At 45.6% G+C, this 24,105-nt stretch overlaps 1 protein-coding gene across 1 annotated transcript in view; it reads left to right on the top strand.

Moving 5' to 3' along the window:
• Positions 1 to 24,105, top strand: part of SDK1 (sidekick cell adhesion molecule 1) — a 1,937,536-nt gene that overhangs the window by 1,334,423 nt on the left and 579,008 nt on the right. The window contains exons 9-10 of the mRNA XM_086940699.1: positions 2,178 to 2,372; positions 19,147 to 19,263. Coding sequence (XP_086796825.1) covers positions 2,178 to 2,372; positions 19,147 to 19,263 — 312 coding nt within the window. The remainder of the gene's footprint in view (positions 1 to 2,177; positions 2,373 to 19,146; positions 19,264 to 24,105) is intronic.

Genomic DNA, 24,105 nt, shown 5'->3' with positions numbered 1-24,105 from the left:
CCCACATCACGAGGACAGCCTTGCAGGAGGTCACATTTGACACATTTGCCCGCACTCTGTCCTAGGGCCGTTTCTTGCCATGTCACAGGGTTTTCCTGTCAGTGCAAATGCCGAAAAAATGATCGCGATCTAAGGGAACCGCTCTGTGGTGGGGGAGGGGCAGAGCACTGAGCGCCGCAAAAGTGATTGCGAGTGTGCCCGCGAGTGATGCGGCCGTGCAGCGAAAGTGAAAGTGATCACGAGGGTGCCCGCGAGTGACGCGCTTGAGCGATGCCCTTAATGAAGAAAAGTTAGGAATGCCAGATGGCGGCTGCACGCGTAACCGCAAGCTAGAGGCCAGCAAAAGCCTTTGGTAGCAGTTTGAAAACTCTCTTACTAAAGGTCGCGCAGAGCAGCACATGCGCTGGCTCAGGCGAGCCCTAAAAATGGGAAGAAGAGATGGAGGGAGGATTATTTCGCAATATTGTCCCATCATGTTAAAAGCTATTGATGCTCTGAACAGCTTATGCAAAGTTTGAAGGACCCAGATTACTTGAGCCAACATTCGAAAGCTTCTTGGAGGAAATTGACCCGCCATTTACTAGATCTTTGTACATCAAATTCAGGCTGGGAACTCTGCCACTCGCAGCCTTTACCAGCAAATGGAGATCCCACCCAAGGGGGAGTGCTATCTGCTCGGTATGTGGCACAGCACAGGAGACAGAAGCCAACTTACTATTTTTTCTGCCCTGCATATACCAAACAGCGAAGGCGCTGAATTGTTCACTTGCGCAGACGCCTTGGAATAAGGCTATACAAAAAAGCTTTGCGCATTTGCAGGTCAGATATGTGGTCTTGTGTGGTTTTCTCAAAAGCCAAATTTCTAGACTCCGTCTGGCTCATTCGCACCAGGATACTTATGCAAATGCCAGAATAGGACCACCAAGTATATAAGTTGTTTGTAACCATGACACCTTACCTACAGTTGCACACCATAACTTGATGAACCATTAAACATAATAACCCAAGAACAGATTTACTTTTAACAAAAATGTATTTTACACAGCATCACCCTCAAAAAATGTTTTAAAGTGCGAACGTTTTTATTCAGATTTTAATTACACCTAAAATGAAATATTTTGTATTATGGCATTGTCCCTTTGGAAAATTGCAGATTTTAATCTATTTATTTAATTGATTGTTTATCAACCTAATGTGACCTTTACCTTATGCTGCTTTTATGGTCGTCAACCGAAATAAAGTATTTACTGTCATTACTTGTTTTAAATATCTGCTTCTTTAGTTGCTTCTCTGTTTGGCATTTGCATCAATAACATGCAAAAAACATAACACCTGCAAATAAAGCCAAAAATCGGTGCTAATTCATAGACACCGTTCACCAGCTTGTGGTGTGCCTTGGTTTGAAGTTTGACGTTCCATTGTGATGAAATGTAACCTTACAAGGCACAATGTTAGAGCATTATTATAATTTTTGACTGTAATTTAAATCAGCCAGCTTCTGTCTCCATCAGATTATGAAATGCAATTACTTAAAGAAGGCATGTGTCAAAACAAGGGCTATTAACGTTACACACCAGATACCAAAATACGTGCATGCACCTTTCTTTCATACCTTGAAATCTGCATATATTAATACTAATGCTATTGTTAATGCGGGAGTACGCATTAACAAGAATCGCTCAAACTCAGGGTCTTCACTAATTAATATTTGATCATTTTTAGCATATATGATGTTTTTATTACTTTTTATAACTTTTAGATACCATCCATATGTATTAATTTCATGAAATATGGTTGTATGAATTTCTTACACTTTTTAAATTCGTGATCAATAGATCAATGTACTGTGCTTGTAATGTTGTAATGATGTAATGATGAAATGTATTATGTGTCCATCTTTTTTGATTTATATTAATCGAATAAAGAAACTTGACTGACTGACTATTGTTAATGCTACTCTCGCCTCCACTATCTTAGGTTCCGAAATGGATGAGTTAAAATATTTGTAAGGATTATTTTTATTTATTTATTTATTTTATTGATAACGTTTTATATAGCGCGAACATGACCCGCGGGGGTATCAGAGCGCTTTACAGTACACTGTTATCACACATTATACATACATTATTGAATTACTTGTACATGATTGAAATACTTACCTCATTATTACTCCATAGGTGTTCCGGTTCCTGCTCTGGAGTGGTACAAAGATTCCGTGGCCATCAGCGTTCTGAAAAACCCGCGTTACAAAGTGGCAGGGAGCACAGGATTACAGATCCGGGGGCTGCAGCCCAGCGACTCCGGCATCTTCCAGTGTGTCGCCAGAAATGAAGCGGGGGAGATCCAGGCGGACACCTACCTTGATGTTACCAGTGAGTAAAGCAGCGAATGAGTAAAGAACACAACCTATATAGGGGATACTTTGAGAGAAAATATTTCACCTAATTTCTTCTTTTAAAAACTGTTTCGCTTTATTTTCCTCTGTTTAATGAGGATCAGTCAACGATCATCCCTCCTTGCCTACAAACTAGGTAGATACACTGCAGAAAGATCACTGTTGCTCACACTATGTAGGTTCCTCCTGGCAGTGTAGTCCCCACCTCTTGCGTCAGCCCATATTTCACCCCTCCCTTCTTCTCCATTTAACTTTTTAGGTCTTCCCGACAGACCTTTTAGCTATCTATAATATAACAATACCAATATTAGTAGTTATAGTGGCTTTTGGCCAGCCCACTGCTTCCCATTGGTAGACTCGCTTGCCACTCTGGTACAATTGCTGCTTATTCGATGCCTTTGCTTGCTCCTGTTGAGTTTTTCCCGTTCATGGAGCATAACTTCATTACCCTCTTTTTGACTGTATGACTCGCATCCTTCCACTGTTCATATTCAGAGAACAACTTGCCTCTAGCGCTTCATGGGAGTGCATGTGTTTTCTTACTCTTTCACCTAGTACTGCTGTCCCTCTCTTATCTCCGTCCCCTTGCTGTCCATTTCCCTACCCCTCATTTTCTCCATTGTTTCTATCCACGCCCTGCTTGACTTTTTGGTCAGTTCTTCTTTATTCTTCTTTTCTGTTATTTAAATTAAGCCCCGTAGCTCCTCTGTTGCCCGCTCACCCTGTTAACCATTATGCCGACCACTCACTGCTTCCTCTCACCCACTCCACCATTATTCCACGCCTGTATCTTTTTTGTTATTATAATTTTCCTTTTTTGGAATGACCATTCAGCTGCTATTTGGTGCCGGACTGCTTCTTTTGGGAAATATACTTTAGTCATTTTTTCCTTATACCAATCCCAAAATCAAAAAAATATTTAAAAAATGATATTCGTAAAAAGAAATGAAAAACATTTTTAAAATGTTGCCATATCATGATGTATGGACACACGTGTTGTGATTCGTCCACATACATATGTTATTTTGCTGGGTGCTGTAGAATGGTGACCCATACTGGATGACACAAGCTAAACAGCATCAGTCAAAATCACTGACAAAGCTAAAATGTTTGTATTGGCAGCCAAAAGGCCAGACCTCTTGGCTTTGCCCAATGCTTGTTGTTAACTCCTGCCCTACAATGGCCTGAGTTTGTTGCACATGGCAAGCTCTCTCAGCCGAAATGCAGGCAGGCTGTGCAGCCCTGAACAAAAGAGTGGGAGGGCTTTGCAGCCCACCTCATTGTGCTGGCAGCCTGATTACCCCTTTCGTATATGTGTGTATATCATTTCCTTGTGCCCTACCTCCTCCCCCTTTTTATAATTGATTTCTTTAGGTCGAGCCTCGGCAGCACATGCGCTGCTCTGCGAGGCATGCTGTATTTAGTTAGGGACTTGAAGCTCCGCCCACTCTCAGCCCGCATTTTTCATTGGCTTGTGTCATTGTCCACTGTAAACTATAGCTGTTCATTGGTCAATTGGCCTAGTAGTTCCTCCTATGTACCGCCTTGTCTCATTTCGTAACCTCCTATGGTGACATTCCCTGTTACAAGTGTTGTTACTCGGTAGGATTTAATTAAAGTGTCCAAGCATATTTTTTCAAATAGCAATAGGCCTCACATTTGTGAGAATTTAAGCTATTGGCATTGTAAATTGCAATGCATTTTATTTATCTGTTTTCAAAACAACACATAAATAAAAGGGATTGTCATATACAATGCCAATAGCTCAAACTATCGTAAATGCGAGACCTATTGTATTGCAAATGCTTGTTTTTCTTGGTTTTTGTTTTGTGAGGTATGAGTGTAGAATTGAACTGCTGCAGTTTTTTTTTACCGGTTTGTTGACTGCATAGTTACCGTGTCTCCCTTCTCCCATTGGTCAGACGCATGGGAGATTGAGTCCACAAAACACATGACAATGGAAACTAAAAGAAGGACATCACAGATGCCAGATGGGGAGGGCAGGAGATTGGGACATTGAGAAGGGGAACACAAAGAGGATGGTGTATAGCTGGCTTGGGAAGGTCAAAAGGTGTCCCTTATACACTGTACACCTCTGACACAATATAGTTACCTTTCAAGCACTCTCTTTCCCAAGCTGATGTGACAGCAAGCTCAGCGCAATGAGATTTTGAGAAACCAAGAAAATCAGTCATCGTTTCCACACACACTTTGACTGAGTTGCTATCCAGGTTCCTGCTCTGTTTATACCAAAGCTGGCAGCTTATTTTTGTCTGTTGATCTTCTGTCTAATACTTCTCTTCCTTAGAACTGAATAGCCCCCCACAACCTTGATGGACGATGCGTTCTTTCCAGAGATCCGGGGTGTTTGACATTTCTTTGTCGCTTATTGTTGAAAATGTGTCAAAGCCAGACAGGCTTCTGAGCCTTGGTATGCCAAATGCATATTATCATGCATCGCTGCTTGTTTTCCATTCCGCGAGGCCTCTGACAGAGATGGCATTCATGCATGTTTCACAGGGGGCACAGCTATTGTGAACCCTGTATTCCTGGTACAGATGTGTAGAGTGGTCTTATGGTTGATTTCACATGCCTTAAGCTGTGCAGGTCAGGTTCCCTTTGAAATATGTTCGAACACAGCTTGCTCTTCAGCTGGTTTCACATTTCACCTTTTGAAAAATTGCTCCCATGAATAAGGCATGTGAGAGAGCAAGATACATTATTAAGGAAAAGTGATTTTAAATCTGATTCTGATACTTCTTGTCAATCATCAGCATTAACCCATTTTCATTATATAGAGTTTGACTGACAGTGTAGTTAACCCCTTGTGTGCTGATGACGGAACCGCTACGTCATCACAAACCGCGCAGGCGGCCGCCGCTTTTCAGTCAATACAGGGAAAAAATGGAATGCGCTCCCCTCGAGTCTCAGAGCGGAACCAAACCTCCTACGGTTCAGGAAATCCCTTAAAACCCTACTCTTTCCTTGAGTCGTCGACATCCCCTACCTTCATCCCTTAGGAGTATGAGGTTCAGCGCTGGGATACTCTTGGGTGACTACGCGCTCTAGAAAAACCTAAAAATAAAAAATAAATAAATAAAAAAAGTTAGTATTATAAATTGATATTCCAGAGAAACTTGAAGGGACTATCTCTTCTCATTTGGAAGTTACACTTATAAAATGTAATAAGGTAACCCCAATGTTATCCTATGGGAGAGATGGGCCTTGCAGTAGTGAAAAATGAGTTTTGGAATACTAGGACATGTAAACCTTAAAAGTCAATGTCCAAATTTTTAAATGCACTGCACCCTGCCCTTGGGGCTGTCTAGGGCCTACTTTAGGGGTGACATATATATTAAAAATTCAGGTTTGGCCTGGCAAAAGGTTTATTTTGCCAGCTCGATATAGCAGTGTAAAGTGTCCATATAGGCTCTGCAGTAGCAGGCCTGAGACATGTTAAAAAGGCTACACAATTTGTGTTGCAGGGCCACTAGTAGCATTTAATTTACATGCCTTGGGAACATGTAGTGCACTTTACTATGGACTTATAAGTGATTAAAAAAAAATGGGTATAAGTCAATTCTACCATGTTTTAAGGAGAGAGCACAAGCACTTTAGCACTGGTTAGCCATGGTAAAGTGCATAGAGTCCTAAAGCGAACAAAAACGAGTTCAGCAAAAGTGGAAGGAGGAAGGGAAAAAGTTTGGGGATGACTCTGCAGAGAGGGCAATTTCCAACAATCCCACCATATGCTCTGTACACGGGCCTCACTATAAACACATCGGACAAACTGCAGTGGGGTCAAACTCATGCAACAGTGCAACTGTTTGAGTCAAGCCAGCATGACCATATCAGGTTCCTTCCAGTCTTTTCATTGGATGCTATTACAACAGCAGTAACAATTCAAGACTGTTTGTACATTCCATAAGCCACTCCATGGCCAACCTGCATGCTCCCTGGCCAAGGTCTTCAGCCTCTACCCAGACCTTTAAACCTGTCTTCCTGAAACTATGGTCTGTTCATCGAGCACAACTCCATACATTCTGTCCAACCCTTCAGAAGAACACTTGAAAACTGCCTATTCTGCTCAGCCTACTGCCCTGTTGCAGAAACCACCAGAGTATAGGTGGCTGCACACAACCAGTTTGTCCCTATTAGCTGGTCACTTGCCAAAAGTTAGTTATGTTCCAACGGGCCTCCAGTCTCTTACCCATCACTCCAGGAACTGTTGTGCCTTCTTGCTCTACTTTGCAATTCCTGCTCTATATTGGATCAACTTAGTACCCTTGTCTCAGCCTTATGCCTTTATATTTCCATGAACTCCCCACAGCACTGTGAGACAGCTGTAATGCTGCACTTCTCTTCCAAAAACCCTAAATAAAAATAATACAAGATGCTTTATCTCCCTACCCAGCATTTAAAACATCAGTAGTGAGTCAGAACATGTCTCTGCAGGGTACAGAAATCTACACAAATGATTTATCTAATCCATAGACCAATATGTTAGATGTCTGAGCTGAGAAACATCTTCATCAAATGTTAATGCGCATTTCCCTCCGGGTAATGCACATTGTCTATATGAACGTTGGTACTTCTTGTCAGACTCATTGACGTTTTATTTAATCCAGATATACGGTGAATCTGAAATAATCATCACCTCCTGCTTGACACTTTATATCTTGTAAGCTCCAGGCCCTAACCTACTTTTTTTTTAACATTCGTGCCTATGCACAGTCTCTTTTTGAAAAATCCTCATCATGACACCATGCACAGAGTGATTTGTTTCATGCCACACAGTGAAAGCCTCGGCGGAGTTCTGGCCCATAGCTATACCGTGTATGTCAAGACGTTCTTTACCAAGTAGCAAATGTTGTGTACATCTTGTGACACCTCTGTTGTTCTGTGTCCTGGCTGATAATGCTACAGTCTCGCTTTTCTCTTTTTAAAAATGCATGAGCGTAAAAACACATTTGTTTCAAATTCTTCATATTAACCCGTTCCCAGCGTCGAACGTTCAGCACCCAGTGCTGAAGGTTCGGAGAACGAATGCTGACCCGATGGCCAACGGTCGTGCGCAGCACTGGGGAGGTAACGCTCGTGACGACCGTTGGCCGTCGGCAGCAATTAAAGGGTTAATAGTCTGAAAATAGACCAAGGGCCTTATTTGGAGCTTGGCGGATGGGTTACTTCTTCAAAACTTGACTGATATCCTGTCCGTCATATTAGAAGTGCCTTAGGCCATACTTCGCTTGTAATGTGGTCCATGGGACATCCACCATGTTTGTGATAGAATATCATGTTTGCTAAACTCTAAATAAAATTGACGCAAAGACAAAGTGGTGCAATGTCTGCGGTAGCCGATAAATCTAAAAGTTCACAAAAAGTTATTGGTGTTTAGATTTATATATGCCTGAAAAGGGGACCATTTATGGTAATGTGTGAAGTCCTTTATTTCCAAAAGAATCACAAAAGATGCGTTCTTGTGGCAAAGTAGGAATTAATGCAAACCCACAAATACTATAACTTAAGAACTGTTTGTGATGATGTCAAATTGGGGCCAAATTCCAAAATACTAAATTAAAGTAAGGGCTACTTGTTGTGACAGCAGAGTTGGTCTAGATCCAAAAGTATTGAAAAGTAAGGACTGATTGTGCTGATTGCCGATTCGATCCATGATAGCTTGTGACAGGAGCTCACTGGGATAGGATCACTGTTACTGTGAAGAAACAGGAGGCCAGAGTGACAATAACCCGTCCGCCCTGCTCTGCAGGAATCAAATGTTGGGAAGGCAGAGTCTGTCACAACCTACCAGAGATTGAGGTATCAGTCGGTTCCTGTGATTCCCCTTGCATTAATTCCAAACACTGGGCTTCTTTGGGACACTAAAATGTATTGACTTTCGGGCATATTATCAAGGGGGTTTATCTCCGCTTTTTTGGCTTTAAAAGCCAAGAAAGCGGAGATAAAATTATCTCCCTATTACCTAGCTGTTGCTAACACCAGTTAGCGACAGCTAGTAGGAGATGGCGACCATCTTGGGCCCCGCTTTGCATGTCAGTGATATTTATCACTAATGACATGCAAAGTGGGTGTGCCAAGATGTTAGCGACTGGAAACAGTTGCTATCATCGCTATCTCCTATTACCAACTTTTGGAGATATTCGCGCTAAGCGCGAATATATCCAAAAGCTAACACCTGCCCCTGAACAGTTCTCAGCCATGTTATCCAATGGTAGGTGGATAACATGGCTAAGAGCATTTACTCGGTAATGCATGAATATCGCTGACTTTACAGCGATATCCATGCATTTTGGACGATTTTTATCGCTTAGGAGATAAACCTTGATAATAGCAAGGCTCCTAAGCTATAAAAATCGCCGCAGCTCGGCGATAAAAATATCGCAGCTAAACCAACATAGCGATAATTATCGCTAGTTGTTGGTAATATGCCCCTATGTTTTATAGCAGAGTTAATTTTCATCCCATTAGTGCTTTCTCTCGGCCTCACCATGCACATTGAGTTCTGAGGATGTTTCCAATATTCCTGCAGGAATCGAAATGTTGTCGACTTTAATCATGGACGCACTATTTATTTTGTTCACTGCATTCTTGTATTTCTGATACACATTGATCGCATTTTATCACTTTTGTGTATCACTTATAAGAGAGTAATGGGCACATTTTGCTCTACCACCCACTTTTTAATTTAAATAAACAACTTTGTTTTGTCCCCGCTCCCGTTTCTCGGAAGTTTAACCTCCATTGTGAATTTGCTGAGTTCTTTAGGAATCTGAATATTTGAATGAAGTTGTTACCATGTCTTATGTCTAATAAAAATTTAAATTTTTTTTAAAAAAAGGAACCTCGAACAAAAAGCTTTCTTTAGTAACAGAAATTAGAGGGGATAAAGGAGACACAGGCCTACAAAGAAAATCTAACTTCTGTCCACCAACCCAGACCATTCCGGTGAAAATACTTACCTTTGAACAAGTTGCGTTAAAAAAAGTAGAATCTAAAGCCAAAACTAAAATACAAACATTTCAAAATATGTCAAAAAAAGAGAACAGCTCAAAGCAGATCTGGATATCATCATAAAACCAGCAGAAATGAGGGGAGGAATTGTAATCCAGTCAGTAATGGATTACAAGAAAGAATGCAAAGGTCTCCTAAAAAAAATGGACAGATTTACAAGATTTTAGAATCATACCCTAAGCTGTTCCTGTAAAGAGAAATGCACACATTAGTAGAAGAAACAGAGTGTAATGAGTGGATACCACAACAAAAAGCTAACATTTTACTCAACACAGGTCCAATTGCCCCTTCTTTCTGCAGTCTCCTGCAGATACATGACAATAAGGAGTCAAGTCAAGTCAAGTCAAAAAATGTGTATAGCGCACTACATACCCAGAGGGTTTCAAGGCGCTTAGGAAGGGGAGGAGGATTATTTGTCAAATATCCACGTTTTAAGCTGCTTTCTGAACGCTAGGTGGTTCTGGGTGAGGCGAAGGTAAGCGGGGAGTGAGTTCCATGTTTTAGCAGCCAGGTATGAAAAGGATCTGCCTCCCATGGTGGTCTTGTTGATGCGAGGTATAGTGGCGAGGGCTTGGCTGGAGGAGCGTAGTTGGCGGGAGGGGGTGTAGAAGGACAGTCGAGAGTTGAGGCAATCTGGTCCGATGTCGTAGAGTGATTTGTGTGCGTGGGTAAGCAGTCGGAAAGTGATTCTCTTATTGACGGGTAGCCAGTGGAGGTCTTTAAGGTGACCAGAGATGTGTTCGTTGCGTGGGATGTCTAATATGAGTCTGGCTGAGGCGTTTTGGATTTGTTGGAGTTTCTTCTGGAGTTTAGCGGTGGTACCTGCGTAGAGGGTGTTTCCGTAGTCCAGTCGGCTCGTGACTAGAGCATGGGTGACTGTTTTCCTTGTTTCGGAGGGGATCCAGCGGAAAGTTTTTCTGAGCATGCGAAGAATGTTGAAGCAGGAAGAGGATACGGCGCTGACTTGTTTGTTCATTGAGAGTGAAGAATCTAGGATGACGCCAAGGTTCCGTGCGTGGTCTGTCGGGATGGGTGCTTTTCCGAGGGCTTCCGGCCACCAGGAGTCGTCCCAAGCAGAGGGGGATGTGCCTAAGATGAGGACTTCTGTTTTGTCTGAGTTCAGTTTCAGACGGCTTTGTTTCATCCATTCGGCAACTTCTTTCATTCCTTCGTGTAGGTTAGTTTTGGCGGTGCTGGGGTCATTGGTGAGAGAAAGGATCAGTTGAGTGTCGTCCGCGTAAGAGATGATGTTGAGGTTGTGTTGGCGTGCGATGGCCGCGAGGGGGCTCATGTATACGTTGAAGAGGGTGGGACTGAGTGAGGATCCTTGAGGTACGCCGCAGATGACTTCAGAGGCCTCGGACTTGAATGGAGGAAGGCGGACTGTCTGGGTTCTTCCGGTGAGGAACGAGGTGATCCATTCAAGTGCTTTTCCTTGAATTCCGATGTTATTGAGGTGTTGTAGAAGGGTGCTGTGGCAGACTGTATCGAATGCTGCAGAGAGGTCGAGGAGGATGAGGGCGACTGTGTCTCCATTGTCCAGTAGAGTTCAAATGTCGTCTGTTGCTGCGATGAGGGCGGTCTCAGTGCTGTGTTTTGCTCGGAAGCCAGATTGTGAGGGGTCGAGGGATTTGTTGGCTTCGAGGAAGGCGGCGAGCTGGTTGTTGACGGCTTTCTCGATGACTTTGGCCGGGAATGGAAGAAGCGAGATGGGGCGGTAATTTTTGAGTTCGGTGGGGTCCGCTGTTGGTTTTTTCAGAAGGGCGGTGAGTTCAGCGTGTTTCCAGTCTTCTGGGAAGGTAGCGGAGTTGAAGGAGCAGTTGATGACGTCTCGGAGGTGCGGTGCTATGACGGAGTCTGCTTTGTTGAAGATGTGGTGAGGGCATGGGTCTGTGGGGGAACCTGAGTGGATGGAATTCATCAGGCGGATGGTGTCCTCAGTGGAGATTGGGTTCCAGGCGTTAAGGGTGTTCACGGGGGAAGATGGTCAGCAGATGGTGGGGTGGGTTGGTTTCCGGGTTGGTTGTCAAAGCTGTTGTGGATGTCTGCAATCTTGTTGTGGAAAAAAGAGGCTAGGGAGTCGCAGAGGGTTTGAGAGGGGGTGATGTCGTTGGAATTGGCCGAGGGATTGGAAAATTCCTTGACGATGTTGAAAAGTTCCTTGCTGTTGTGGGCGTTGTTGTCAAGTCGATCCTTGAATGCTGTTTTCTTGGCTTTTCGGATCAGTTGGTGGTGAGTGCGGGTGGCGCTTTTGAAGGCGTCCTTGGTGCTGGTGGTTGGGTCTTTTTTCCAGGCCTTTTCAAGGGAACGGCAGAGTTTCTTGGACTTCTTGAGATCATCGTTGAACCATGAGGCTTTCCTGCTGCCAGGTTTACTTTGACGTTTTTTCAGTGGAGCTAAGGTGTCGGCGGTGTTGGATAACCATAGGGTGAGGTTGGCGGCGGCTTCGTTAGCGTTAGAAGAGAGGGCTGGGGTGTTTTGAAGGAGCGATGCGGAGATTTGGTCCGTGGTGATTTTGTTCCAGTTTCTTTGCAGGGTAGGTTGGAGGTGGATGTTGGGTTTTGGTTTGTTGTAGGTGAAGTGAACGCAGCTGTGGTCAGTCCAGAGGAGCTCCGTAGTGTGGCTGAAGGAGACATGATTGCTGGAGGTGAAGATGGGGTCGAGAGTGTGACCTGCGATGTGGGTGGGGGAGGTGACTAGTTGTTTAAGTCCGAGGTTGGCGAGGTTGTCCAAGAGGGTGGTGGTGTTGCGGTCGTGGCTCTTTTCAAGGTGAAAGTTGAGGTCTCCCAAAAGGATGTAGTCTTTGGAGGGGAGCGCGTGTGGGGTGATGAAGTCTGTGATGTCTTCACTGAATTTTGCGCGGGGTCCTGGTGGTCTGTAGAGGAGGGTGCCTCTGAGTGTGGTCTTGGGGTCGATGTGGATCTGGAAGTGGAGGTGTTCGGAATTGGCGAGGTTGGCGTCAGAGCTGGTTGAGATGCGGATTGATTTCTTATGGACGATCGCGATTCCTCCTCCTGTGTGGGTGGTACGGTCTTTGCGAGTAATCTTATAGTCTTCAGGGATGGCAATGGTGATGTCTGGTGCGGAGGAAGCATTCATCCATGTTTCTGTCAGGAAGGCGATGTCCGGAGAAATGGTGTCTAGTAGATTCCAAAGGTCAATGGCATGTCTGTGGACGGATCGGGTGTTGAGAAGGATGCATTGAAGGTGATTGGGGTCTGGGATCTGTGCTGTGGGCGTAGCGGAGATGTTGACAGTGCCGCTGAATTTGCAGGTGACGCAGGAGAAAGGTCCATGGGTGTGTCCAGGAGCGGCTTGGACGCAGTTGGGGGCGCGACCGGGGTTAAGGGCTAGGAGGGTGGCGGCATCGTAGGTAACGCGGGGGGGCTGGGCAGCGCGAGGGGCAGGGGGTCTGGCGCTGGGCGCGGTCCAGGCGCGGACGGGCGTAGACGGGCTTACCTTTGGCGCACCTTCGGCGCGGGTTGGGCGCGGTCGCTGCGCGTGGACGCTGCACGCGGGAACTCCTGTCATATATGGATGGTGGAGGGGGAGGGGCGAGGGCGTCTCAGCTGGGAGGCGGGGCGGGCTAGGCAACAGGACAACAACAACAAAATGGAGGGCGCTTGGGGGAAAAGTCGAAAAGAGCAGCAAAGTCGCGCTGGCAATGTAGAATGACACAATAATGACAAAATATGCAAAGCGGCATACACAGCGCACAGCAGGCAATTGATTGAGCACAGATATCAGCACAAAGCGTTAGGAAACGATACCGGAGCCAAAGGGAGCGACCACTCGGCTGGGAAGCGTAGAGTGAGTCACAGCGCTTCCAGGTAACGGAGCGCTCTTTAACTTTGTGGGAGGGCGTCTCAGCTGGGAGGCGGGGCGGGCTAGGCAACAGGACAACAACAACAAAATGGAGGGCGCTTGGGGGAAAAGTCGAAAAGAGCAGCAAAGTCGCGCTGGCAATGTAGAATGACACAATAATGACAAAATATGCAAAGCGGCATACACAGCGCACAGCAGGCAATTGATTGAGCACAGATATCAGCACAAAGCGTTAGGAAACGATACCGGAGCCAAAGGGAGCGACCACTCGGCTGGGAAGCGTAGAGTGAGTCACGGCGCTTCCAGGTAACGGAGCGCTCTTTAACTTTGTGGGAGGGCGTCTCAGCTGGGAGGCGGGGCGGGCTAGGCAACAGGACAACAACAACAAAATGGAGGGCGCTTGGGGGAGACAAATTGTTTCAGGTATAGGTTCACTATTGGAACCTTTAGCAACATTTTGCGATTTGTTTTTCAAAACCACTTGTGGAGCAAACATCTACATACCTTAAGTATAATAAAGATCTCCTTAATCACGTGAAGGCTATGCCTTTTGATCCACAACATGAGTTACTAGTAGGCTTGGACATTGAGAGCTTATACACCAACCTTCCATACGAGGATACTCTAGAGGTGAGCCAAGAGACATTAGAAGGGACCAACTGGACCTAATCTACATCCTGTGAAAATGTTCCGGAATGTGCCATTGTTGCACTAACCAAATCATTTTATGAATTTGAAGGAACCCTTTAAATCTACAAGCCCATGGGACTTCTATGGGGAGTATATTTGCCTCCAGTGTAGCAGGGTTAATTTTTAGAAGAAACACATTCTTGACTCTTCCACCCCTTCCAAATAAAATGTAAAAACTTGGAAGCGATATACAGGTGATATACTGGTCATCTGGTTAAGAGATATCAAGTCCACAACACTCTTCTTTAGTTGGTTGAATAGTCGGAATGCTCATTTGAATTTTACACATACATTGAGTAACGAGTCCCTTACTTTCTTGGATTTTGAAATCATTCGTGAGCAAGGGGTTATACAGGTACACACCACAATCCTACAGATAGAAATAATTTGCTCAAATTAGACAGTTTCCTCCCTCAAACTCTAAAGGAAATCCTTTCTTATGCATAATTCCAATGCCCGAGAAGGAACTGTAGTAGAGTTCGAGATTACCCAGAGAAAATAATTCAAACATCTGGAAAAGAGCTAGGAATCAGAATACGGAAGCTCTATTGAAAGTTAAAAAGAAAGACTAGATTGTATTACAACCAGGCACGGCCCATGACGGGCGTGCCACCGGGCGGTGACGTGGGGCGGGGGAGGGGCAGGGTGGGAGGGTTGTAAAATTCGGGAAACGTACAATTTCAGGTAAGTACCGGAAGACATAAAATACATTTTGTTGCGCGCGCTGCATCACATTTGGCGATGCAGCGCGCGCAATGAAATTCGTTGTTTTTTTCCCGGTACTTACCTGAAATCGTCCGTTTCCCGCATTTTACAACCCCCCACCCTGCCCCTCCCCGCCCCACGTCATCGCCCGGTGGCACGCCCGTCATGGGCCGTGCCTGATTACAACATATAATGTGAAACACACAAAAGGTAAGGGGAGGCTGCTTGCAATAAGTCTAAGCCTCTAGCTTGGGTTAGCACTCCAACCCATCATTCTTTTGCTCACCACGCCACCTCAGTTTGGACCCAGCCATATCCAAATCAGTCTTGAACCTGCTCCTCATGGGAACAGTTCAGTCCGAACTGCCAAGCCAATGCGAAACCGGACCTGGGTTGCTTGTGTTCTGGTTCAGAGAGGACCTGACTTGGCAGTTCGGGTTGGACTGTTCCTATTAGAGTAGGATCAATGCTTATTTGTATATAGCTGGGTCCAAACTGAGGTGTATGGTGTGCAAAATAACGATGGACTCACGTTTTGTTTGTGTGCAGTGATATATAGTGCCAACACCACCTAAAGGTATTGGAGCGCTTTACATTAACACCAGTTACTTTTCAAGAGGACACTGTAAACTTCGGCAAATCACCTAATCTCCCCGTGGCAGCCCACATTTGCTGTTGATTGCCTGTCTACCTGTCGCTGCCCACGCTGAACTCCCATTGCACAGATGTCCCCTACCCCAGGTTCCCCTCCACTTCCAACTCTGCTTTTTACATTTGTTTTGTTTGTGCGCTTCTATGTAGTACAAACACCACCCGAAGGAATTGAAGCGCTTACATATACACCAGTTACTTGTTTTGTGCAGTTTTATATAGCACCAAGCACCACCCAAAGGTATTGGAGCACTTTACGTTAGCACCAGTTACTGTACACAAGGACACATTTATTTTTGTAGGCACTTGAAATTAAGTGATTTGCCCAGAATCAAGGATGTTAAGCTGACACTGAAACTCAAACCCGGTTTCGCAGCTCCATAATCAACAGCTCTGGATCCTTAAAACACATTCTCTCCCATGAGGATGCCGCATCGTCTCCCTAGCTTTGGCCTCTGTTCCACATTTTCTGATTACAACCATATCACTTAATGTCCCGATGGCTGCCTGCCTTTGCTGTTGGTTGACGGACCACCTCCTGCCTCCGCCTCTTACCTCCGCTTAACTCCGATACACATCCCATCCTTTACCGGCTGTTTTTAACATTCCTTTTAAGCTGTTTTTTGTAGCACCAACACAAACTAAAGGTATAGGAGTGCTTTACATTAGCTCCAGATATTTTTTTGTGTGTGCAGTTTCATATAGCGCTATCACGAACTGAAGGTATTGAAGCAGGGGGGCAGCTATCTGTACTGCCACCCGGGCAGCCCCTACGTTTGCTGCCTGGGTGCAGGTAGGAGTGGGGGGGCAGAGGGGGTGGCCGACGACCGAGTTGGTCCGGGGAGGGGGATTCAGACCGACTTGTCACGGGGGTGGCGCCCGACAGATGACTTGTTCTAGGGGACAGTGGTAGTCGACAGACATGACTCCTGGTGCCCCCCCAAAAAGAGCCCTTCCCCTAGCTACGCCACTGTACTGGAGGGCTTTACATTAACACCAGTTACCTGCTGAGCTCGATAGCACATTCGCTGTCTCAAAGAGATGTGTTGTGTTCTATCTGTGGGCTTACAGGCCACCCATCTCCTACCACTGGTAAACTTCAATGTTGCTCTCATTTACTTTGATCCCATTCATCATGGCATGCGGTCGCCATGCTCTCTTCTTGTGTTTGGCCCTCCCATAGCCCATGGAACTAGTACATGTCTCCTTTCACTGTTCCTGCATTGCAGAGCAATTATTTTCTTCTTTCAAGCACTCCATAGAAGTACATGTGTTTTCAGGCCGTCTCACATGTAAATGTAAATGTATTGGCATTTATATAGCGCACTACTTACCCGTAGGGTCCCAAGGCGCTTCGACCGCTGCGAAACCCTTCCTGGCTTCCCTGAGAGATGGTCCCTTAATGGGTATCTCCAGGGTGAGACCAGGCATCCCCGGCGGTCAGGTGGGGCCGTTAGTGAAGATGAGGCAAGCTAATGCCCAGAGTTGCCGAGTGTGATCGCTGATCAGAGTGGGCACCGAGGCGAGAGAATTATCGAGTCCGCTGACCCTGGTCCAGAAACCTGCCGCGCCAGGAATCGAACCCTGGTCCCGGGCTGTCCTCTGCTCTCGGGTCTGCCGCCTCTAACCAGTGAGCCACACTACTTCACTTCACATGTACACATACACACGTAAAATGCATGCATGTGTACAGAAATGAATGCATTTCTTAAAAAGTTGTTAAAACACGAAAGGCACTTGTTTTTTGTACAATCCGATGGTATTGGAGCGCTCTCTCCGTCCTCTGTCTTACCATAGTGCAAACATGAGCTGATGGTATTGAAGTGTTTTAAAGGCTTGCCTTTTACATTTCACAGTAACACATTAATTTTTGTTGTTGATCCTGCTTCAATTAGGTATTTTTTATAACCCTTTCATTGTTGCTTCCTCCTTCCCTCTCCCGTCGCTACTTGCCCATTTTCCCATACCCTCCTGCTTCCCTTCTTGACCTGTCCACCCCACTAGCTCCCTCGTTGCTGCTGCTTTCATTATTTTTTTTGCACGGACGGATGGTATTGGAGTGCTTGTTCCGTCTCCATCTTGCCATTGTGCTAACACCAGCCGATGGTATTAGAGCGCTTTAAGTGCTCACCAGTTACATTCCACAGTGACACATTCATTGTCGTACGCAAGGGGGAGCGTAAGAGATTTGCTCAGAATCACAAACTGTTCAGCCTACCCTGAGGTTCGAATCTGGTTTCCCAGTTTCCCTGACAGCAACGCTGGCCTTTAAGCCACATCCTTGCTTCACTTCAAAGCTCCTCAACTGTTTGTCACTATCACTTCCACATTTGTCCAGCAAAACCCTGTCAACACTGAACAAGCATTTGCAAACCCATTAGATCTCTACAATGCCCAAGCTATTTGCCTTGTTAATGTGCATGTCTTGTAGCCATGTTGTCTAGCAGCACATCTGCGGTTCAGCATGGCTGAAAGTCACTGAAAGAAGTGCTGTGATGTGGGCAGCATAGGCCAAGTCATAGGGCTTTTTTGTGTTAGGAGGGAAAGGACAATATACTCAACTTGGGGGGTGAAGAGACTCTGCTTCGGTCCAACATCCAGTGATTCTGGGCTTTCAGTGACTTTCAGCCATGCTGAACACCAGGTGTGCTGCTAGACAACATGGCTAAAATACATTCCCATTGACAAGGCCAATAGTTTGGGAATTGCCGAGACCTACTGGATTGCCAATGCTTGCTTTTGCTTCTGAGTCCCTCTTCTTGTTTCTGGGACTAAACGTAAATAAAACATTTGGTTCAATCACTGTCTTAACCCCTTGCCCGAGGCCGGAATTCTGCTCCTGTGCGGCACATTCCGATCCCAGGCTTGGTCATGACGGCTGGTAGCCGTCATCAGCACACGAGCACTGTGTGCCATGACGGCTCCCAGCCGTCTTCAGCATGGAAGGGGTTAATTAAGGTTAGGGACCACTGTTTGCTTCTGCTGTAGTTACACCTCCGGTCCCTAGTGATGCTCAGGTTCCCCTTGTTCTGTTGATACTACTGTGTTTCTGGCAAGCATTGATCCACCTTCAGCACTTTTCTTTCACTCTTGTGAGTGCTGTACCCGCCCCTCTGCTTCCTCATGGTGGGAGGAAGGCATTGGCAAGGTGCCTGCTGCTACTTCTGTTTCCAGACCTGGCTTCCTCATACTTCATTTCATCTGTCCTCCCCTGGCACAATCAACAGCATCTTTGTTGTCTTGTGTAATGCGTTAGCATGCTTCTAACTATCTCCTTTTATGTTGTAATTTACTTGTATTCTTCAAGACGCCCTAACTAACAGGCAGTCTCTTCCACTGAGGAAATCTTAAAATAAAAGCCATTCAGAAGTGTGTATGCATTTTTATTCTTGTCTTCAATGCTTTAAGTAAATGTGTGCAAATTCTAAAAATGAACATTTAATAGAGCGCTCTGACACCTTCGGGTAAAGTCCGCGCTATATAAAATTGCATAAATAAATAAATAAATAAATAAATGTGGCCTTCCCTGGTGAAGGATGAAAAGTGGCCTCATTATTTTAGTTTGCAGCCTAGCTGCCCCACTCCGCCGCCGCCTCCTCCTGCTGGAGTGAGCCGTCTGTCGCGGAAAGCGCCTCTGACTTTGCATGTGGGATGATTCAAGGGAAGTGAGCAGTAATGGGTTCATGGCTCGCTGAAAGGTTTTCATTTTGTGTTGCCATACTGCGCGGTTCCCCCTGATCAGCCCTGATAGGGTAGATGGGAAGCACTTACACGGAAGCTCGTCAAGAGATCTGCCGGATAAACTAATTCAATGAGCATGTTTATTGACTTGATTGTACCCTCTTTAGATCTTCCGCCCACGTTCACCCGGCCTCCCTTGGATGCTACAGTCACTGACGGGATGACGGCAGCGTTAACCTGCGAGGTTTCCGGGGCGCCCAAGCCAGCTATCACCTGGAAAAAGAGTAAGCATGAGTTTTACCTTATGGTCTTATTGGGGGGAGAGTGGGCGGGGGTTATTTAACACATTTCCCTTTTCATATTTTCCCTCACTGATTTATTTAAAACTGTCGTCAATAGATATAGTTGTGCTGTACAAATGTGTTTTACAACCCAACTAGACCAACAAACACAAAAAAAACAGGAACCCTTATTAGAACATTGGAACGTTGGGAACCCCCTTGAAAATAATGGAGTGCTCCGGACTTCTAATGGCGGGTAGAACCCCCAGAGCTCCAACATTCCAATGATGGTTGTTTACAGTTATTGCTGTGAACAAAGGCGGGCTCCATGAGACCTTTGTTTGACAAATTAGAAAATTCTGCCGTCTAGGGGCGGAATGTTCTAATAGCCTTCGAGCCCTCTGTACCGGGCTCTACCAGCCATTAAAGGCCTGCTCCAGCATTAAAGGCCCGAGCTGAAGGCGCTTCCGCAAAACGGGCGGGGCTGCGTCAGCCATTGGCCGACAGCAGCACTGGGGAGGTAGTGCTGCTGTCGGCCAATGGCCGACCGCAGCAATTAAAGGGTTAACAAGAGAGAGGGACTTTAATGCCGGCATAGCCCAAATACAGAGGGCTAGGAGGCTATTTTCGTCTCTAGAGGGCAGAATGTTCTAACTAATAAAGCAAAGGCCTCACAGAGCCTGAGGGGATTGAAATCCCCTTGGGCTCCTGAGGCCTTTGTTCACAGCAACAGCTGCGAACGACAACTTTGAAATGTTGGAGCTCCGGGTTTTTACTGCCCATTAGAAGCCCGGATCACTCCATTGTTTTCAATGGCGCTCTCAACATTCCAATGTTTTGATATAGCCTTAGAGCCTGCTGTTGGAATGTTGAGAGCTCCATTAAAGAAAATGGAACAGCAGTAGCCAACAATAACTGGTGTAGGCCAGCTGCACTCAACATTTCAAAGTTCTAATAAACAGACTCTGCATATCTCTTTCACTGCCTCTCCAAAATACATGGAGTGGGCAGGGGAAAGCAAAAGGCAGAGGCTGTGCTGAAGGGCACACCGGATCCTTCCTGCTGCTTAGCTCGGAGTCACTTGAGCACTGGAAGGAGGGACGGAGAATGCTGCTCAGCTACTGGGCCTCCCTGGCTTGGCTGAACTACTAAAAGCAGTTCAGCCAAGCCGGGGGGAACCAGGGGCTCACTTCAACCTCTTTTCACTGCACTTTCTGTGAATGTTCAAAAGTTAACAGCTGTGGCCCTGCGCATAGCTGTCAGCTGTAGAACAGTCACAGCAACAGCTGTGAGCAAAAGCCTCAAAGAGCTTGAGGGGATTTCATACCCCTCGAGTTCTATGAGGCCTTTGTTTTACTTATTAGAACATTCTGCCCTCATGGGGTGGAGTATTTTTTTTTGGAGGGGGGGGGGGGTTACGTGATGTGCCCAGAATGACAGGTTGTTGAGCATCCCTGCCGAGACTCGAACCAGGTGCCCTAGTTTCGAGGTCGACCGCCCTAGCTGTTAGGCCACATCCTCTCCCCATGTTCTAACAGCTTTATAGCCTGCCTTTCATGGGCTATACCGACCGTTAAAGCCCCACTCCCTTGTTAAAGGTCCTTGCTCTTGACTCTGGCCTTTAACACTGGAGCAGGCCTTTAATGGCCAGTATAGCCCATTACAGAAGTCTGTACAGCTACATTGCTGGTGATTAGTGATGAGGTAAGACTAGGGAAGAGGACTTTTCTCTGGATCATCCCCTAAAGGGTATCCCTAGTTTGCCGCCTCACTTTTACATATTTTGTAACTGTAAGCTCCAAGCCATTGCCTTACTGAAGACTGCTCCTTTGGCCAACATGTTGAATGATAATGAAAGTACTTACAGGATTTGATTTGATTTTGTCTATGCTAATTCAGCGATGCAGACTTCATCTGAAATTAAATTGAGTGAACTCTAGGTCCAAAGCCTGACTTTGCCAGTTCCAGAGGTTAAATATTTGTACGTTCTAATCTAAGCAGCTCACTTAAACATCAAATGCTGCCAGAGCAAGGTCCAATTATGTCTGTTCCACGGCGGAATGTCCTAATTGTAATCATGTACACATTAGCACACCTCTATTAGCCTTTGGCCAGCACCAGAATGAAGAACACGTCTGTTCAGCCGGTTCTCGTAAGAAGAAATGCAGATAAAGCCATCGAGGTCTGTAGGTTTTACTGTTTTAGAACAAGTGGTTGATGCCATAAACAGATGCATTGACCACGAGGAAGGATGTTTACAAACAAGAGTGCTACATCAAGGAGCTTCAATGGACTCTGCGGTGTTATTTGGATGTACGTTGTTACAACGCATGTTGTAACAACGCATGCCTTTACCGCGCAAGTCTTACAACGCAAGTCGTTACAACGACTTGCGTTGTAGGGCGTGGATTTAGGAATCTTATAATTTTATATTCCAACACCAGTCCCCGTAACAGTAGGGAAGGTGTTGGAATATAAAATTGCAAGATTCCTTATCCCACAGCGCCATCCAGCGCAAGTCGTAGTAACGACTTGCGTTGTAATAGCTGCGGGGTAAAGGCACTGCGGTGTAAAAACCGCGTCGTAAACGATGTTCCCCGTGTTATTTACCATAGGTATCGCTTATTTCAGACTCTCTTAGCTCACGACTAGGCAATGGTTTGGGGTACAGCAGTTTTTGGCCGATGCTGCATTTATTGAACCTGCTGGCTTTGGGTAACTAAATCGCTATCCTCTTCTCGTGTCTTAGGGCCTGATTTAGATCTCAGCGGAGGGGTTACTCCATTACAATAGTGACGGATATCCCGTCTGCCGAAATATCAATCCCATTAGATATAAAGGGATTTATATATCAGCGGACGGGATAACCATACCATTGTGACGCAGTAACCCGCCCGCCAAGATCTAAATCAGGCCCCAAGTCATCAATAACGGAAATTTGATGTGAAACATTTGTATGCCAGATTTACATTAGTTCTTGTATATAAGAAGCGCTCACACAAATAGCCTGCATGCCCCCCACCCACCTGGTCAACCACTCCTTGATGTCACTAGGACAAAACACAATTTTCACCACTGAAACATGAAGCTGGAAGGATGGGCTTGAAATAGTTCTTTGCAGAAAGTGTCGCAGGGCAAGTCTGAGAGCTATTTGGCTCGGTAGAGACAATTTTTTTTAGAACTCTCAAATTGAAATTGCTGATCACAGAAAATGAAAAATGTAAAGCTCTGAATTATTGTTTGAATGATAATCCGGTAAATTTTGTGGAGAAGTGTGGCTCACTGGTTAGAGCGGCAGACTCTGAAGCAGAGATCAGGCCCGGGACACGGCAGGGTCTTGGGCTCAATGTCTGCGGACTCGATAATTCTCGCCTCGGTGCCTACTCTAATCATGGGTCCCACGCTGCAACTCTGGGCAATAGCTTGCTTAATCTCCACAACGGCCCCTACAGCACTGGGATGCCTGGCTTCACCTTGGGGGTGCCCAGGAGGGGCATCTCACAGGGAGAGCCAGGAAGGGTTCCACAGCGTTGTACAGCGCTGGGACGCCCCGTTGGGGCAGCTATGCGCTTTACAAAATACTCTACTACTACTAAATATCAAAAGACTGGCCGAACTTTCATTGTCTCATATGGAACGGATGCCCTATCTGAGATAGCGCTGGTGCTTTGCCTTATACACTCCATTCTAAATATCCGAGTAATTAGCACCTAATTTTTTGGGGGGAATTGAATTCCCTCATTTTTGGTCTGTACGGGAATGATGGAAATAAGAAAGTGGTCCTTGATCAAGTACCAGGCTTCACAATTCAAGTATCTTGCTAGATGGAGGAAGAACGAACCCTTGAGTCTTGAAGTCTGCTTAGGCACCAATAGTTATGAACTGTGCAAACCTCTGTCAATGAGCCATGGCAGGGCACCCAGCCCATTGGGCTCTACAGCCGTTCAGCAGATCCCGGGCCAGTAGGGAATATGAAGCATTCCTTATTGAGTTAGCTAGATACTCTAGTGAGAAAACCCAGGAGATGGCTAACTTACTGTGCAAAGTCTGTGGGGACATTGGTGATGGTAGTTCTCTCTCCTGCCTGCTCTCTTCATGGGCGTTCAGTTGGTCTGAGTTATGGCGCTTGGATTGTGATAACGGGGAGTGTACTTTGCCCGGTGTGATGGAGGTGACATACGTAACCATGACACACTTGGGATAGGCGAGGGGAGCCTGTGACTACACTGTCCAGTGACAGCAGTCCTACTTCAGCTGCTGTTTGAACGATTTCTGATACAATTGTTGGGATTTTACTTCAGTTACTTGATCGAGGGTACCTGTTGTTATTTATTAATTTATTTTTTCATTTTTATTACGCTGGAAAATACAATAAACATGTTGAAAAATAAAAATAACATATTGGGCAGAAAGTTAGAACATTGTTGGTGGCAAGCCCAGTCCAAGGAAAAACAAACATTTTGCAAGGTGCATGCTAGAAGATAAAGAAGTGTGACTAAAAGGTTGGAGATGCTATTTTACGTGTAGTTGTGCGGCGCCATAAGCGCGTAAGAAAATACTGCAGGATCTCTTCACAAGAGGATCTCAAAATATGCTGGACTCTTTACAGCAGGCTTATGCAGCCGGTAATACATCTTAGACTTAAAGTTAGCTAACACCAAGCCACAAGTACCAATAAACCGCGGACATCTCCTCACTCCCCAATCCCACCTAAACATCACATCTGTCACCAGCTCAACCTCAGGCACCAAACCCTTTGTCAAGTACTGACGGTCAATTGCCTCAGTCAAACACTGCTTGTTGAACCATTCTTGGTTGCCTTTCAAAAACATTTTATTCAAAGCA

Source organism: Lissotriton vulgaris, chromosome 10 (genome assembly GCF_964263255.1).
Source record: "Lissotriton vulgaris chromosome 10, aLisVul1.2, whole genome shotgun sequence".
Lineage (NCBI taxonomy): Eukaryota > Metazoa > Chordata > Amphibia > Caudata > Salamandridae > Lissotriton > Lissotriton vulgaris.
The sequence above is the reverse complement of the archived record's forward strand: the minus strand, read 5'-3'. Positions and strand labels throughout refer to the sequence as shown.